The sequence below is a fragment of the Anomalospiza imberbis genome, chromosome 1 (genome assembly GCF_031753505.1).
Source record: "Anomalospiza imberbis isolate Cuckoo-Finch-1a 21T00152 chromosome 1, ASM3175350v1, whole genome shotgun sequence".
NCBI classification, from domain to species: Eukaryota; Metazoa; Chordata; class Aves; order Passeriformes; family Viduidae; genus Anomalospiza; species Anomalospiza imberbis.
In genome coordinates, this window is record NC_089681.1 from 82,596,363 (window position 1) to 82,611,920 (window position 15,558).

At 38.3% G+C, this 15,558-nt stretch overlaps 1 protein-coding gene across 4 annotated transcripts in view; it reads right to left on the reverse strand.

Annotated features, from left to right (window-relative positions):
* PIGN (phosphatidylinositol glycan anchor biosynthesis class N) overlaps positions 1-15,558 on the reverse strand; it is a 97,909-nt gene that overhangs the window by 16,011 nt on the left and 66,340 nt on the right. For all 4 annotated transcript variants that reach the window (XM_068197701.1, XM_068197707.1, XM_068197726.1 and 1 more), the window contains exons 19-23: positions 14,909-15,020; positions 10,636-10,744; positions 7,002-7,104; positions 4,583-4,685; positions 2,354-2,440 (exon numbers count right to left, since the gene is read on the reverse strand). In XM_068197701.1, coding sequence (XP_068053802.1) covers positions 2,354-2,440; positions 4,583-4,685; positions 7,002-7,104; positions 10,636-10,744; positions 14,909-15,020 — 514 coding nt within the window. The remainder of the gene's footprint in view (positions 1-2,353; positions 2,441-4,582; positions 4,686-7,001; positions 7,105-10,635; positions 10,745-14,908; positions 15,021-15,558) is intronic.

Below are 15,558 nucleotides of genomic sequence, written 5' to 3' on the forward strand. Positions count from 1 at the left end.
CAGAAAGTAATGACACAGGCATGTGTTCTGCACACCAAAAGAGATGGCTTTATTGAGGAACTGACCATGGCTCTTAAAAAAGACCACAGGCTCCTATGCTATCCTTACTATAGATTTTTTTTTGCCCAGAGATTATGCTGAGTACCCATAGCAATATGGGACTCCCATTTTCTTCCTCACTTCAGGGAGAATGACTCCAGCAGTATCTGTACAGCTAGAAGTTTTTCGATAAACCCTACCTTTTCCATCTAGATACAACACTTGCTACTACATGAGCCCATGAAAGGTATTTTCTTGCTCCTGAGCTCATTGGAGCCCATTATAGCTCACATGGCTTCAGCTGAAGAATGGTTTTTAACTTATTTTGCATAAGGTAGAGGGTCGTAAGTCAGTGAGGAAGGGCTGCTGCTGCCAGAGCTCCCGCTGGTCCTTTTTCTCCCCTTATAGCTCCCGCACTGGATCATTTAAGTCTCTCCATAAACAATTTGTTAGCAACTCTTCAGTAGAATCGCTGGGATTCTGCATGCAATATTTTGGAAGGATTAGGTCAGCATAACTGAAGAAATCAGGCTTCCCAAGAGTATCACATAATTTCAAGTTTAGTAACATGGCAGTCTAACAGCCTAGCGCGGTTCTGCCGGTTGAGATTTGTAAGACGAACAGGTCTGCAATAAAACAAACAAGAAAATACCAGTAACACATAGGTCTAGTCAAAATGCTAAGCATGAGCAATCTGAATCTTTTCCTCAAAGACCAGACTCTGTGATTTCTCAGCAGATGCCAGGTTCTGGACCCAATACAGGAGCCTTGGGACAACCTTAAGACACACAGTTCACAGGGCTGTAGTTGCAATATGACTGCTCTAGCAGAAAAGGTTTCTCCTCTAATACCACTATTTCTAAACATTAAACAGCATCTAAATTTAAAAAAAGACACAACACGTTTTGAGCAGGCAAAGGAGATCTGCAAATTGGTTATTTTTTCAGGAGCTGAGCAAAACACATTCAAGTGTTTCAAAGTAGCGTTTTACAGTGTGAGGAGAAGAAAAAGCCTCAACTCTGCAAGCACTGAATTATCAACACTGCTGTCATCACAAATGCAAATGCAAAACATAGCTTCACACTAGCTACTATGAAGAAAATTAACTCTAGCCAAAACCAGCACAGCTGCATTCCAGTGTTAAAGAAGTACTATGCCGGAGCTTTAAAAAATACAGTTGGATGAGTTTATTTTTTTTTTTACTAGTACTTAGCAACTGACAGACAGCAGTAGCTTTACTAAAGTTAGCATATTTTTTGTTAAAATAGCAAATGAAATGGATGCATTTATTGCAAGGTGTCTCAGCTCTTTTTAGGTATACTAAAGCAAAGACAAACATCAAACATCTAGCAAATCGTTTTGCCTTCTTTCTTAGCATTAATCCGCCTTCTTCAATTGGTATTGTTACACTCACTCTGCTGCAGGTTCCCATTGTCCAACAACACAGTTCCAAATTCCAAAAGTGTGAACTCTCTGACTGTGACCCACTCTCCCAGATCTGGTTATCTGACAAACTATAAAGCCTGGTTTTGTAGGAACCAGTATTGAGACAACTTTCTCCCCAGATACAGTAACTCACCTGCACAAAATCCCCCTATATTCTAGACTAGCTCAATTTCTCTCCCATTGGCCCATCCATCATCCTTGCTGCCAAATAGCTCTCACTTACTTGTAGTCCCACAATGAAAGAGAAAAATGACAATGTTATCAAATGTAGAGTATTTAAAAAAAAACCAGATGCAGTATCAGTTACAGGAACACAAACTAACTGCTATGTTAGTGAACAAACAGCTCCTCGCTCCTAAGACCATATCATTTCTAACAGCAGAAATCACTTAAGATATAAATAATTCTAGGCCAGATTCTGGGAACACGTTTCACTACAAGCCTGCAGGAACTTTCCTTCTTGTTTCATCTGGCTGCTACATAACATCTGCTTCCTAACACACTGCCATGCTCTAAAAATGAGAGTAACTTTAATATCACCTATTTCAACTGATTTGTGAAGGTGAGCAAATTCCCTCCAGCCAAAATGTAGTCAAACAAAACCAAACTGAAAACAGAACTCCTCAGAAGAAAATTTACCTCAGCTGCAATGGTCATAAGTGGGCAAGGAGCCAGATTCTAAAACTGCATTTTTAACAACTTGATAAAACACATAATGTACAAGACCATTGCCTTTTGACTGATATGAGTCAAATCATCTTTACCAACTCCTGTTCTCAGTGAGTATCAGACTACAAATTTTGACTGCAGGTCCTTTTGAAACAAACCCTTGTTCTGCCCCGGAGTACAGCAACCAGCCAAAGGATACAAAGAAGAAAGACCTCCGGACATCATCCAGGTGGAGCTGTCGAAACTGAGTTATATCCATAGTACAGGTGAAGTTGAAAACAGGAAGCTGAAAAGACAGCAGAAGGAATCAACACCAAATATTAACTAATGGACTTTGACAGAGCCACCATATTTTTACTGAAATGAATTAGAAAGAAACCTACTTCCCTGTTGCCTGTTATTAGAGTATTACAGTAAGGACTGCAAGCATTTCCAATGCTTTCATTATACTTTAATGAATTAATGAATCTGCCAGAAAGACTATACAAGTGAGATGATCAAATGAACAGTGAAGCTTCCACTGTTATCTACACTAAAAATGAACAACTACTATGCCTCAGACTTATAACCATCTTTTTTCATCAGAAATATTTATTCCTCCTACACACATACCCTTCCACTGCTCACATAAGCATATGGATAAAGATCCTCAGAAATAAAAGACTGCAATTATCCTGATTTGACTTATTTTATGAGTAAAAACAGTAAAATACTCTCCATCTCCTTTATTTAGTCCTCAGCAGAATATCACTTGACTTGAAGAGAAATCTTCAAGGAATTTAAGAGGTCAGTGAACTCCTTTACATTGGGGAAAAAAAAAATCAAGTAATAGTCATTCAAGACTGATAACATTTTAATTTAAAATAATCTCTCATCATCAGAGAATTGAGGTGCATTCTCTAATACATTATTCACTTTGCAGCATATGTTAACAGGCATTCTAGGGATATTTTCTAATGTAAATACCGGAAGAAGGGGTAAGCATTACTGTTCCTTTCACTTGAACCCAAAAGGTTCAAGTAAACGTTGACAAACAGTGAGTGACAACTTAAAACATAATTACAGCCTACCTATGTTCTTTTCATTTGCATTTGATTAGTAAAGTGCTCATCACTGTTTAATACTACTTTAACAGAATTTTATTTTACAACTAAGAGAACATCAGACTAACTGCAGACAGGCAAGCATCACAGATGCCTTGTAACAAGATACAAAAGATCGAGTGGAAGAGAAAATATATCCCCCACAGATGCTAAACACCTTCAGCCACAATTGTGGCATCACACTAATTGTAGTTTTGATATTCAGATTCCATCCCTATTGCTTAAGATGCTACAAAACACAGTCACATAAATTATCATAAGTAAAGGTAGCATAAATAGAAAATGATTCCTGTTTTTATTTCTGTTTTTTAGCCTTGAATTGGTAAATCCTACTCTGTCAAATTTCAAAACTGTCTTGCTTGTAGGAGCACCACAAAACCACAGTATGTGTCAGGTCCTCTCTGATGACTGTCTTGGCTCAGGTTTTAACCTCCAGGACTTCTCCCTAATTATTACGAGCTGCAAAAGGAAAGAAAGATGTGTACCAACACTTCTCTTCAAGTGACTCTGGCCACTCCCATGCACATGCCAGGAGGGCTCATCTGTGAGGAGCCAGGGAGAGCTGTGGTGCACACTTACCTGGCTCCAAGGACCCAAACCACTGTAACTGACACTATGGATCTGCCCAAAACAGTGGCACAGCCCCAGTTTGTTCAACCCTAGACCTAATCTAAGAACTAAGTTGCAGTGTGAGCAGCATGGCCTTTGCAAATTGTTGACAATATACTAAATTTTAAGGTGGAAGAACTTGCATTGGTTACAAAATTCCCTTTTCTCCTCCAGGCAAATCTGAGAAGGTGCTAGTTCGAAGCTGGTCTCCAGTTACTTATCAGTATAAACAGAAATAAGTCTCCATCCTTGGACAAAGAGAGGATAAAGTCACATTAAGATTTCTAATATTTCCTATGGGTCTTTTCAGAAATCAAATAATTTCTTTTTAGCCTCTCACTCGTGAGTCTGTGATCAGACCAAAAAAAGTACTGTGACATTGTACTTACTCTGAAGAGTTACTGCACCTTATGCTGAATTATCACTACACTTGACAGAGACAGCTCTGTAGCCTACAGACCATACCACTGTGTCTTAGTAAGTCAGACTGTCTTCCTGCATAACTAGAAATGGCTCTGATGTGCAACATCTTCAATAACATGAATTACAAATCTTACTTACAAAGTCATATTCCTAGCTCATGAAACAGCTAATACTGGCTTCCCAAACTGAAAAGAAACACAAAGTGTTGCTCTCTGAAAACCACTCAGAATATTTATTACAGCCTCAAAAAAAAAAAAAAGCTGTTAATTAATGTATCTATCAAGAACTGTTACCTTTGGTTTGAGTGAAAGACCATAGTGCTGCAGTGCTTCTTGTTCCATATTTATCCACACAAACATCAAACCAAACAATGCCAGTGGAAAGAGAGCTTCATATCTGAAAAGTAATGTAATAATCATAGTAAGTGCAGTTGCTGACAACTAATTAACATCAAATGCTGACATATTTCTTTTCTTTTTTCTTCACACAAAGGATATACCAAGACCTAGTGGCATTCTCTCCCTTCTTTTCCCATTTCTGAATACCCACAAATGGTTGAATTTTAAAGCCATAAAGTAGTTAAATGGCCAAAGTAGGAGAAACAGAGCTCGCTTCAGCTTTCTCATGTTCTGCATTTTTTGTTCAATGACTACCACAATGTTGGATGAGTGCCTTTTTTAATTTTGACAAAACTGTTAAATAAAGTTAAAAGAAATAGGGTAAAAAAAACCCTATTTGACATTACAATGAGAGCGACTTGGAACTGAGGGGTTACAGTACAACTTAAACTGCAGCTAGAGATTGTGCCTCTTTAGGACCTAATCATATAAACTCATTACGGTGATCTCAGTTTGGTTCTAAGGAAAGACACATCTGTATAATAAAATAAGCATTACATTTCACTTCAGTGAAACATGCTTTTCTTCACTGTATTCCAATCCTTTACAATACTAGCATCAAGTCACACTCTAACCATGGCCACTAAGCTGTTCTAGCTACACCCCCAATCTCTGAGGAGTACTCCTGGCTCCTAGAGCACTTAAATTCCAAAGTATAAGTGTATTTATGTGAGAGATTAATACCCCCAGATAACATAAGGGAGTAAACTGAAATCGGATAACATTTAGTTTCTCCAGTTGCACTTCGTGGTACCCCCCAGGCTTTTTTCTGTCGGGATAAAATTATAATACTGATACTGACTGTAATACTGATACTGACAAGACTGTAAACGTTTCCCTTTTTATTTTTTCCTTCTTAGACAAACACCTGTTGGTCTAGAAAACAAGGAAATCATTGCAGTTAATCTTGGTATTGCTTCTGTTGGGCTACAAAGCAATTTCAAACTAGAACGAAAAAACTTGAATAGACATTTCCACTTTAATTATCAGAACCACAGGCAGCTAAACACAAAGATGAAATAGTTATGTTGTTAGTAACAGAAACACTACAACCCTTATAATGGTCTACACTTGCCTTCAGATTAAATGCCTTCAAAAGAGTCGGTGACAAGTGGTTGTATGCAACCATGCTCTTCAGCTGGCTTCAGTATTTCCACTTTACCCCTAGAGAGGTGCTGCAATTACCCAGGCAATGTGCTGGGTTACCAGTACATGATAGAAGAATGCACAGAGGAGAGAAACATTGGACACTTTTGGCATCAGTGCTTTGGGTTTTGTTTTCCCTTTTAAGAATCGTTCCAAAATTTTTTTCATCTATTTGGACATCGTAGGAAGACAGCAGAGAGCTGTCAGCATTTATGCAGTCTGATGCAGGGCCAAAATACAAAGAGGGAGATTGCCAGCCTCAGAGAGAAAAACATTCATGCTCTATACAGTAGCCAGCACAGGCTAAGAAGGTTGAGTTAAGAATATGTGTGCAGTCACGAGTAACATTAGGATCAAAATCTTAATGGGGAAGTGGGAGGAAGGGGAGGCAGAAGACTGGAAAAAAAGAGGAGATGCTTCAACTAAAATGAGAGTATCCACAGGAGGCAGCTATTGCAAAATGTCTGCTGCAAGATGTTTTATTCTACTTAATTTTCCAGTGTAATTAAATCCAGAGGATAAGTGGGAGGGGAGGCGGAAAGAACAGTTCCTATACTCCCCATTAATTATGTTCTTAAGAGCTACCAAGTTAGAGAAAAAAGAAAGAGTTGGCTGATGCAGTGCTTTCTTCATTTAAAACATCAGAGGAATTGACTTTTATCCAAAAAGAAGCAAGGTCTAGTCTTTATTGGAAAAACATCCCTTTGAAAAAAAATTACTTCCACAAAAATCTCTCAGAATACAATTTTCTCTCATTTTCGGACTACCTGTTTCCTGGCACACATGATTTAAGCCATAACTAGATACCAGTGTTGAGCAGCTGGGAGAGATGCTACTTCCTTTTGTTTGTGAGCAGAAAAGCACATGTCAAAACAACAAAAGGCATAAACTAAACCAGACTTTCTTATTTTGGTGCAAGATTGTTTGAACACACACCCTTCCAGCCACTGCCTTGTCTAGTTGAAAGGAATGTCAACAAACTGTGTTTATAATACAAGGAAGAACATGAAAGTTCCCCTGAAATTTTATTTAGTAAACTAAACAAGAAGATAAATGCTGGAAGCACATGTTACACCTTTAACAGAAATGGGCATGGCATGAAGCAGTTTCAGATGTAATCCTGGATTTTCCGATGCAAAACAACTCAAATAGAGTAAGAATGGAGTACCCTGTGCTGAGGAGCAGGTAGGTGGACATCAAGGAGAGCAATATGCTGAACAGCCTCTCAAAGAGAAACGTGGGGCTCAGTAGCAGCAACACTGGGGAAAAAACTGCAATAAGAAGAAGAGATCCATCAGTCATGTCGTATAAAACATTTCATCCTCAGTGACAAGATAACTTTCCTCAAATCTTGACATTTTATGTACAGAAATTCAATACAGATCATATATGACCCTCAATTTTCAAAAGTTACTTTTGCTAAAGAAAATACAATGCTTGGAATGTTTCACATTCATCAAAAGTAATTTCAGTTCTGTATCATTTTAATTCCCTGCCTTTCCATGTCACAGCCTTTATAATTTCTCATGAACTGATGTCAATAAGTTTTTAAGATGATGCAGAAGCAATACCCTAAAATCCAGTCAAACCTGAACTTTTCAATACTACTCTGAAAACCACTTACCATGGCCCTGAGGACCTCTGGCAGCTCAAAAACTGCAGTGACAAAGCCACTGCTCCACTGGATTAGAACCATAGAAAGGCTTGGGTTGGAAGGGACCTTAAAGATCACCTAGTTCCAAACCCCCTGCCATGGGCAGGGACACCTTCCACTAGGACCAGGTTGCTCAGAGCCCCATCCAACCTGGCCTTCTATTCTTTGTAATTAGATTAGGAACTGGGCCACTGCAAAAGGGAGTAAAGAGGAAGAAAAACAGGAAAGATGGTCAGTGCTTGAAGAAGGGAAAGAGAAAGGGAGAAGGATGAGCATTGCTGTGACCTAATCCTTAAACCTGTTTTTTTAAATATGAAAACTGCATGTTTATAAAAAGTATGCTGACCAATAACATTCATGTGATTCTTCACTGCAGTATAGGAACTTCACATTACTGAATCATTCAAAGGTTGCACCAACAGTAAGTCAAAATTAATAATCACTCTAAGGAACACAAAACTATAAGATATGGAAAGTACTCCCTTGTAATTATCATCATTGTATACATTAGTATTTATAGTAAACATATCAAGGAAAGAGAGGTGAGGAGGTTTCTAAGTCTTGTGGGTTAGTATGTTTTATTTTCTGGTTTTCAGTCTTGGCCACTGCTACAATTACAGAATAAATTACTTCAAGGGGCTCCAAGAAGGCCCAATTCAAGAAGGAACTCCAGGGACCTCACTGAAAGAATAGTTGGAAATAAAATTTAGCATGGCAACTGCCCCTGTAAATGACACTGAACATATCAGATGTGTATCACTCTGAGTGCAATCATAGATGAGAACAGATGAGTGGCTAGTAGGTGATTATTTGTCTTTATCTTCCATCTCTGATGCGATACATCAGATATTAATCATAAAACAACCTGTAGGTTTCTGGCTGACCTACACAAACCTCTTTATATGACCCCTGCACACAGCTGTGACACCAAATTCCTCAAAATTTAGCAAGTTTCTATGATAAATTCCCACAGATGAAAATTTTAAGTTATAATATGCATTCATTTAGAAATGTCTGCTAATATTAAGAAGGTTCTGAAGAACATGGGAAGCAGTTGAATTAATGTTACACCTCCTGGTTTTGCCTCTATGTTTGCAGTTCAGTACACTGTATGAACCATACAGTGTTACAGCTAAAGCCACTTGGACACAGGTCTGCAGGAACCCAGCCATCACTAATTCATTTGCCTGGTTCCTTAAATATCAGTGTTTCTCAAAAAAAAAAAAAAAGTCAAAGTTAGAATTTAAACAGTTAGTCTTCATATTAATCAGGATAAAAAGCTGAGAAGGGGGGCAAAAATTCCCTAGAAAACTTCTGAAGTATTATTATGATCCTGACACAGAAATAAAACAGTATTATTATGAACAAATACTGTTGACTGTGTTTATAGTTCTATAAATAGACAGAGATGCAAAATGAGAGTTCACTAACAGCGCCATTCTTCCACAACTATGCAAAAAGACAAAGAGGCGTTGGACCACCTGTAATCCCACCAACCTTGGAAAAGCTACAGTAGAGCTTGGTACCTTAATTCTTATGGTATCCCATTTATGGTACACACTGGCAACAAGGCACATACTAGGTGTGGTTATAGTAATGACAAGGCATTTCTCTCCAAGAGAAGCATTGAGGATATGTTGGATGCCTTAGTGTTTTATCTGCTTATTTCTGTGTTTAACTATGGAAAGCAATTTCAGCAAGCACACAAAACTCCTATCTTGTATATCATATTCACTTAGAATGATTACTTCCAGTCTAAAAGACTTTGCTAAAATATTCACTACCTCTATGGCAGCAGGTAGATATTTTGAGTACCTACAGTTTACTTCACAGTTAGCTTTATTTTTATCATCACCCACAACAAAGAGAATTTCTAATATACTTTTTCCTCATAACTCTAAACCTCTTTGACTGCCTGAATCATCTTAGATGAAAAATGTTTCTCTTTCATCCTTACACAGGAGAGAAATATAACCTTTATACTCAATTCCTGCTCCAGTAAGCCAAGCAGGACTTCATCGATTTCATCGACTTTACAACTGCGAGAAATTCATCCACACAGAGATCCCCATTTAGCTTAGCAGGCTACAAAGAGTTAGGGGAGCATGATGGAAAGGAAAATGCTCTTAAAAAAAAAATGCATTACTAAGAAAGCATTGCTCACACACACACTGATCACAATCACTGAACTTAATCTTGAATCCATTTGCTCAAACAGAAGCAGGATTGCTAAAACTGACAAGATCTGCTTAAGTTAAAACTATGTCACCAGTACACGAATGTACAAGACAACCAGCAAGTAGGTAACATGGGCCAAAGTTCTTTCATTGAGCTATGTTTAAATTCCTGATCTCAGCTTGTAGGAAAAAGCTGCTACCAAACTTTATATGGGATACGCTTAGCTCTAAAACAAATCCCACATTTCAGATCACTCTGAACAAACAATGATTAACATTGTCTAATGGAGCCCTATAGAAATTATTTTATATCTGAAATATGAAAGGTATTGCTTCACTGCATTCCAGAACTCCAGTAACAATTCCATTTGCTCTGTTTAATCACACTTAAGATTTCTGAGTGGTGAAAAATTCATAGACTTGCAAATTGCTTTTTTCTTTAATAATTAGATACTAACAGATATCAAACATACACTATCATCATTATTTCACAGGTATTTTGCAAGGCAGCTCTCAAAAATCACTTCCACAAGGGTCACTGACATCTCCTGCAGATTCAAGTTTACACTGAATTACAGCAATAACCTTTAGTCATTTCCCTGTGCTCAACTGGATTTATGGCAGAACATCTCAGATCACCCACATCCAGCTCCAAGTGAAACAAAAAGGGAATTTATGCCATTATATCCCTGAAAATGGTCTTCAAAATATGCAGAACAGTCAAAAGAAAAGATAAAGCTATTTTTTAATCAAATGTATTTTCATTTTCTCACAAATTTACAAAGGAATAATATTTAGAAGACTAACACATTTCTCAAAAAAACTCACTTAGGAAAGCAAACATACAGAAGAACTATCAGCAGTCAGATAAAGGAAAATAAGATGTTAATGAAAAAGTGACATCATCCCCCACCCAATCCCAGAATCCACAAACTGCCATCATAAAAGGCTGAGAGGGAAGATTTTCTTACCTAGTGTCATCCAGCTAATAATTTGATTCATTACAGGTAGTCCCTGTTTGATCTTAAGACTGTTATGGGTACTGCCCACAACATATGTCGAAAGCGCAACACTGAACATCTAGAAAGAAGAAATCGGGCAATGAAACACAAAATTAATGTATGGATCTCTGCCATTCCATCCTAAATATGTAAATATACTTTAGAGTTGCATAAACACCTCATCTGAATCACCATAAGAACAGGAAGTCAAAGACAGTGTCAAAATTTATAACTTTTTATAACTTACAATTACTGGCTTTTTAAAACTTCCCTCTAGGTTACTTTTTATTAGCAATCTTATTATTTATTTGTGCTATTTTGAAATAGTACACACAAGTGACCTGGACCACTGATTTGACATGCTATGCTCCTTGTCAAGAGTAACTATTTAAACACTCCTGCAAACCACAGAAAACACACACCCCCAGTCCTTCAAGGGGCACTTGTCCTCAAACAGCAGCCACAAAGAAAAAGCAGAGCCTTTGGCTTTGCTGCAGAATCAGGTACAGGGAGAAGGGAAAGGGTCCTGGAAGAAGAGAAGCAGCAGAAGAAGAAATTGGAGGTAGTTTTTAAGAGATGGAAAGAATCTGTTGAGTTTTTTGCCTCTCAACTGAATTGACTGAACCACTTAAAGCAGAGCCCTCTGCCTTGCAGAAGCAGAGAAGTTGGAGAGGTTTTTTTCTTTGACTAATTCAAGAGACATCATTCAGTCATCAAGTACGTGCAAAAAACCTTTCGAAAATTACCCCATGAGTCAGTTATTTTTGAAAGGTGACAATTATCCAAGAAAATGCTTGAGCCAAGTTTTCAATTACTGCTATTTATTCACAACTCTGCAGTTCCACTAAAAGGCAAATCAAGCATGCACAGTACTTTGCAAACATGCGCTTTAAGACTGCATTACAAGATGTAATTGCAGTTGTGGCTTTTTAATGCACAGCAACTACATTGTTCACATCCATCACTTTGTACCATACGAATAGCTGCTATTTCCCTGCTAGACTGCAGTGATACCTAGTGGGATCAGCCCAGACGATACATTTAGCATCAGCATTCTTTTTTGACGAGTTTCACAGGTGCGCAGTATCTGCTGCTTCTATTTAATTTCAGGCCACAAGAACATGTACCTTGTATTTATCTGTGACATCAATTAACTAGGTCAAAACATTAGGCATCCAAAAGCTCAGGGAATAGGATCTTTTAGACCTCTGATGTTTATTTTGGATACTTTTGCTGTATCCGGGCCCTTTGATATACCTTATCAAGTTCTTTTTGGTGTCATGAGCTTTGGTAATTCCTCCAATATCCCCTAGACACTGGTGAAGTCACTTTGCACTGACTTTGTGTCACCCTCTGTAATATATCCTGCGCCTTGGAACACTTGTGATGGCCTGGGAACATTAGTAAGCACAATGTACTGCTGCTAAATCTATGCCAGTGTCCAGAGAAGGGCTCAGCAGGTGCTTTTGAGAATCAGTGTTCACATTCAAACTGCTCTTGGCTTCCACCAACACCTCCAGGACTCTGGAACTGAGCAGAAGAAACTTGGAGATGCAAGCAGAGATCTCCACCTAAGAATCTGTCTCCCTTCATCCTTCACAACCCTCTCCAATACTCAGAGATAATTCTTGAACAACTTATAAGCAGGTCTCAGATACCCATACTTTTAGGTCACAGCTACAAAGAAGAAACCAAGGCTGACACCTGCAGTCCCAACACTGCCAGCTGCTCTGGCTGGGAGCTCTCCTAAGCATTGAACATCATAGGGACCAATAGGGCAAACAGCAGAAGAACCAGCATCATCAGCTGTGCACAAGGCTGGCTGAAAACACCCTTCCTGTCCTCTGGTTCCACCAGAATGACACAGATTCCCAGTGTTCACTTCTATTTCAAACACCCTGTAGATACTGTACTTAGGAACATGGCTTAGTGGTGATCTTGGCAGTGTTAGGTTAACGGCTGGACTTGATCTTTTCCAACCAAATTTATTCTATAATTCTAATTTGGAGGAGGAAACTAATAAACTGACCACCTTGGACACAGATGAAGTCCAAGCATCCTGGGAATAATAACTTGGTCCAACATTATCAACCAATGAAAACAGCATGATTTCAGTAGTGTGGCAGAAACTGGACATCATCTATGAAACAGATGGCAAAGAGAAACTGGTGCTCTCTCCAGCAAAAATTAACTTATACAGTAAGCACTGCAGCAGTCTAGCTAATGGATTATGAATGACTCCTGTTCTCATCATTACTGAAGCCTTAATGACCTCTCAGAGATCACAGAATCAAAGAACTGTTTAGGTTGGCTTAGGCTTAACTCATCAGTGACCCCAAACATTAAGTAACAGTGTTATCAGAGGAAGGCATAACCTTTGATGTCTTCCTCCAAACACCACTTATGGGGGACCTGCAAAACCTACTTTTAAGAAATCCCTTGTCAGATGCAGAGCAGGAATCTAATTGAGTGTACTTACCTATTTGAATGCCAGTGGCCTGATCACCATTTGTCACAGCAAAATAGGTATTTTCCCCTGACTAGGGGATTCATCTCACCTTTAAAACTGTCTGGGAGTTGTAATCAAAATTCAGGATCTCAAAATGAGCATTTTTAAGATTACCCCTTCCTGTTCCCACTGAAAAGTCCAGCTCAAAGGAAAATATAAAAGTAGAATTAGGGAATTCCATTGACTAGAAATATCAGTATTCCAACAAGCATTTTCCTTTTGTATTCCTGTACATTTCAAAAAACGTAAATGTAACTTAACCTCAAAACAAGATCTTTCTTTAGAAGCACTTAATGCCTCTGTAATGTCTTTTTATCCCTCTACATCTGAATAATCTCACCTCCCAATCCTTTCCTTACCCAAAATGTGAAGGGTGGATCCCATATTTTCCATTCCCAATTAAGGTACTGAAACAAAAATCTAATAGAGACTAGTAATTAGGTGTCACTATTGTAAAATATCTAGTGATTAAGGGGCAATTTGAGGAACTTTATGATCTTCCTAAAAGTTGGGAGGAAAATGAAGACATTACTTCCGGAATAAGCAGGCAGAGGATTTTCATCTAATTAAGTATCCCTCTGTGAGCAAATTTCCTGATTCTTTGAGTATGCTCAAGAATAGTCTGGCATTACTTTTTTACTACAGACCAATTTCTTCATCATGAGATGCTGCAGCAGTTGTGTGGTGAATTGAGGTAGGCTAGCCGCCTACTGGGCTGCTCACTCACTTCCCCACCCAGTGTAAGCTTTTTTCAGGCATTCCAGCAAGAAATCCATTGCCGAGTGGATACTGGAAATTTACGTTCTAAATGCTTAGGAAAGGAACTGACATCTCTTTTCCACATGTATGCTAAAAAAATGAAGAGACAGCACCACCGTATTTTACAGGCATTCATGCTCAGTTAAAGCCATTTTAAGCATTCATTACTCTTTCCCTTCCTCCTTTCAACCAATTTGAGCTCCATACCTAAATCACTGATATAATGAGTGCATTGCTTTGCTCAGCAAGAAAATAAATCATAAAAGATAAAGCTGGTCCTGAAATAAAACTATGATCATGTAATAGGTTGAGGGAAAAAAAAAAGAAAAAAAAGAGGACAGCAGACATGCAAGGTATTGTTAGAATCTTAAAGCTCTCTAGAACTTAATTAGCTCCAAGCATGAAAAAACCTACCTATTTCACAAAGGTATAATTCACCTGAAAGAAGACTTGACCAACAGAAAACCAGCGCAACTGTCAGTCTCAAATTGTTTTTCTACAGCCAAAAACTGGAAAAACATTGTTTTTCTACAGCCAAAAACTGGAAAAACATTGTTTTTCTACAGCCAGAAACTGGAAAAACATTGTTTTTCTACAGCCAGAAATAAGTTCAGCCCCCTGAAAGAGCACGCCTTAGTGTGCATATGCAACTACTGCAAAGGCCACTGGAAGTGACATACATGCACCAAAGATGGGACAAACTCTCAAACTCTCCAAGGAGAGCATCAAAATCTATATGCACATTGATATATCAAGTAATATAATTATGCACAGGATGGGCTTTTTGGAACACAGCATGATGATGTTTAAATATGTGCACATGGTCCTCTTGAAATAGCCAAAGAAAACTCTTAGGAATAGTAATTTTTTTCTTGAAAACTGTGGCCTTGGTAGAAATGTGTTCTTAGAAAGTAAGTAAAAATTTGCACATAAAAACCCTCTTACATTCAAAATTACTGAAAAGTAAGAACTGACCTGATAAAAATATACTTTCAGATCTTCATTATCTCTGTATTTATTTTCACTTTTACAAAGAGATGCCAACGAGAAGAAAGATATCAAGATGGTCAGCAAACCAGCTGCTATTCTGCAAAAACAAACAAAAGAACAATAAAATCTCAGAAAGCATGATCAAAAATTTCTTTCACCACTGTACGCTGTCTTGTTGCACTTGACATCACACACCAGATTCAACCCCAGGAGCACTTTGGCTTTCCTAATCTATCCTGAATATTCAGTGTCTCCAGGTTTCTCTTGGACTGTCTAGCCCTGCTTTCACTCCCATGTTTCCTTTATGACTGAGCTGAGTCAGGAGCTCTCTGCTCCTACCATATAAGTTTTATTAATGTACTGAAAAGCCCTGACTTAACATTACCACTGCCCAAGAACAGAAACACCTATTCCTCCCTGGCTTTCTGATCTCTCCCTCTTGTATCTTCAAGCATCAACTTATCTGTAACATCCTGAAGTGTCACATATATTTTAATTGCTGCTTTGAATCTTTTCAGCTTCAAAACTCCCTTGAAAAGTTTCAGACAAACACAGTGTTTCAAAGGTACGATGTTTCATCAGAAAAATGAATTGAAAGATGTACAGCCTGGGCAAGGTGAATATAAAGAGGTGTC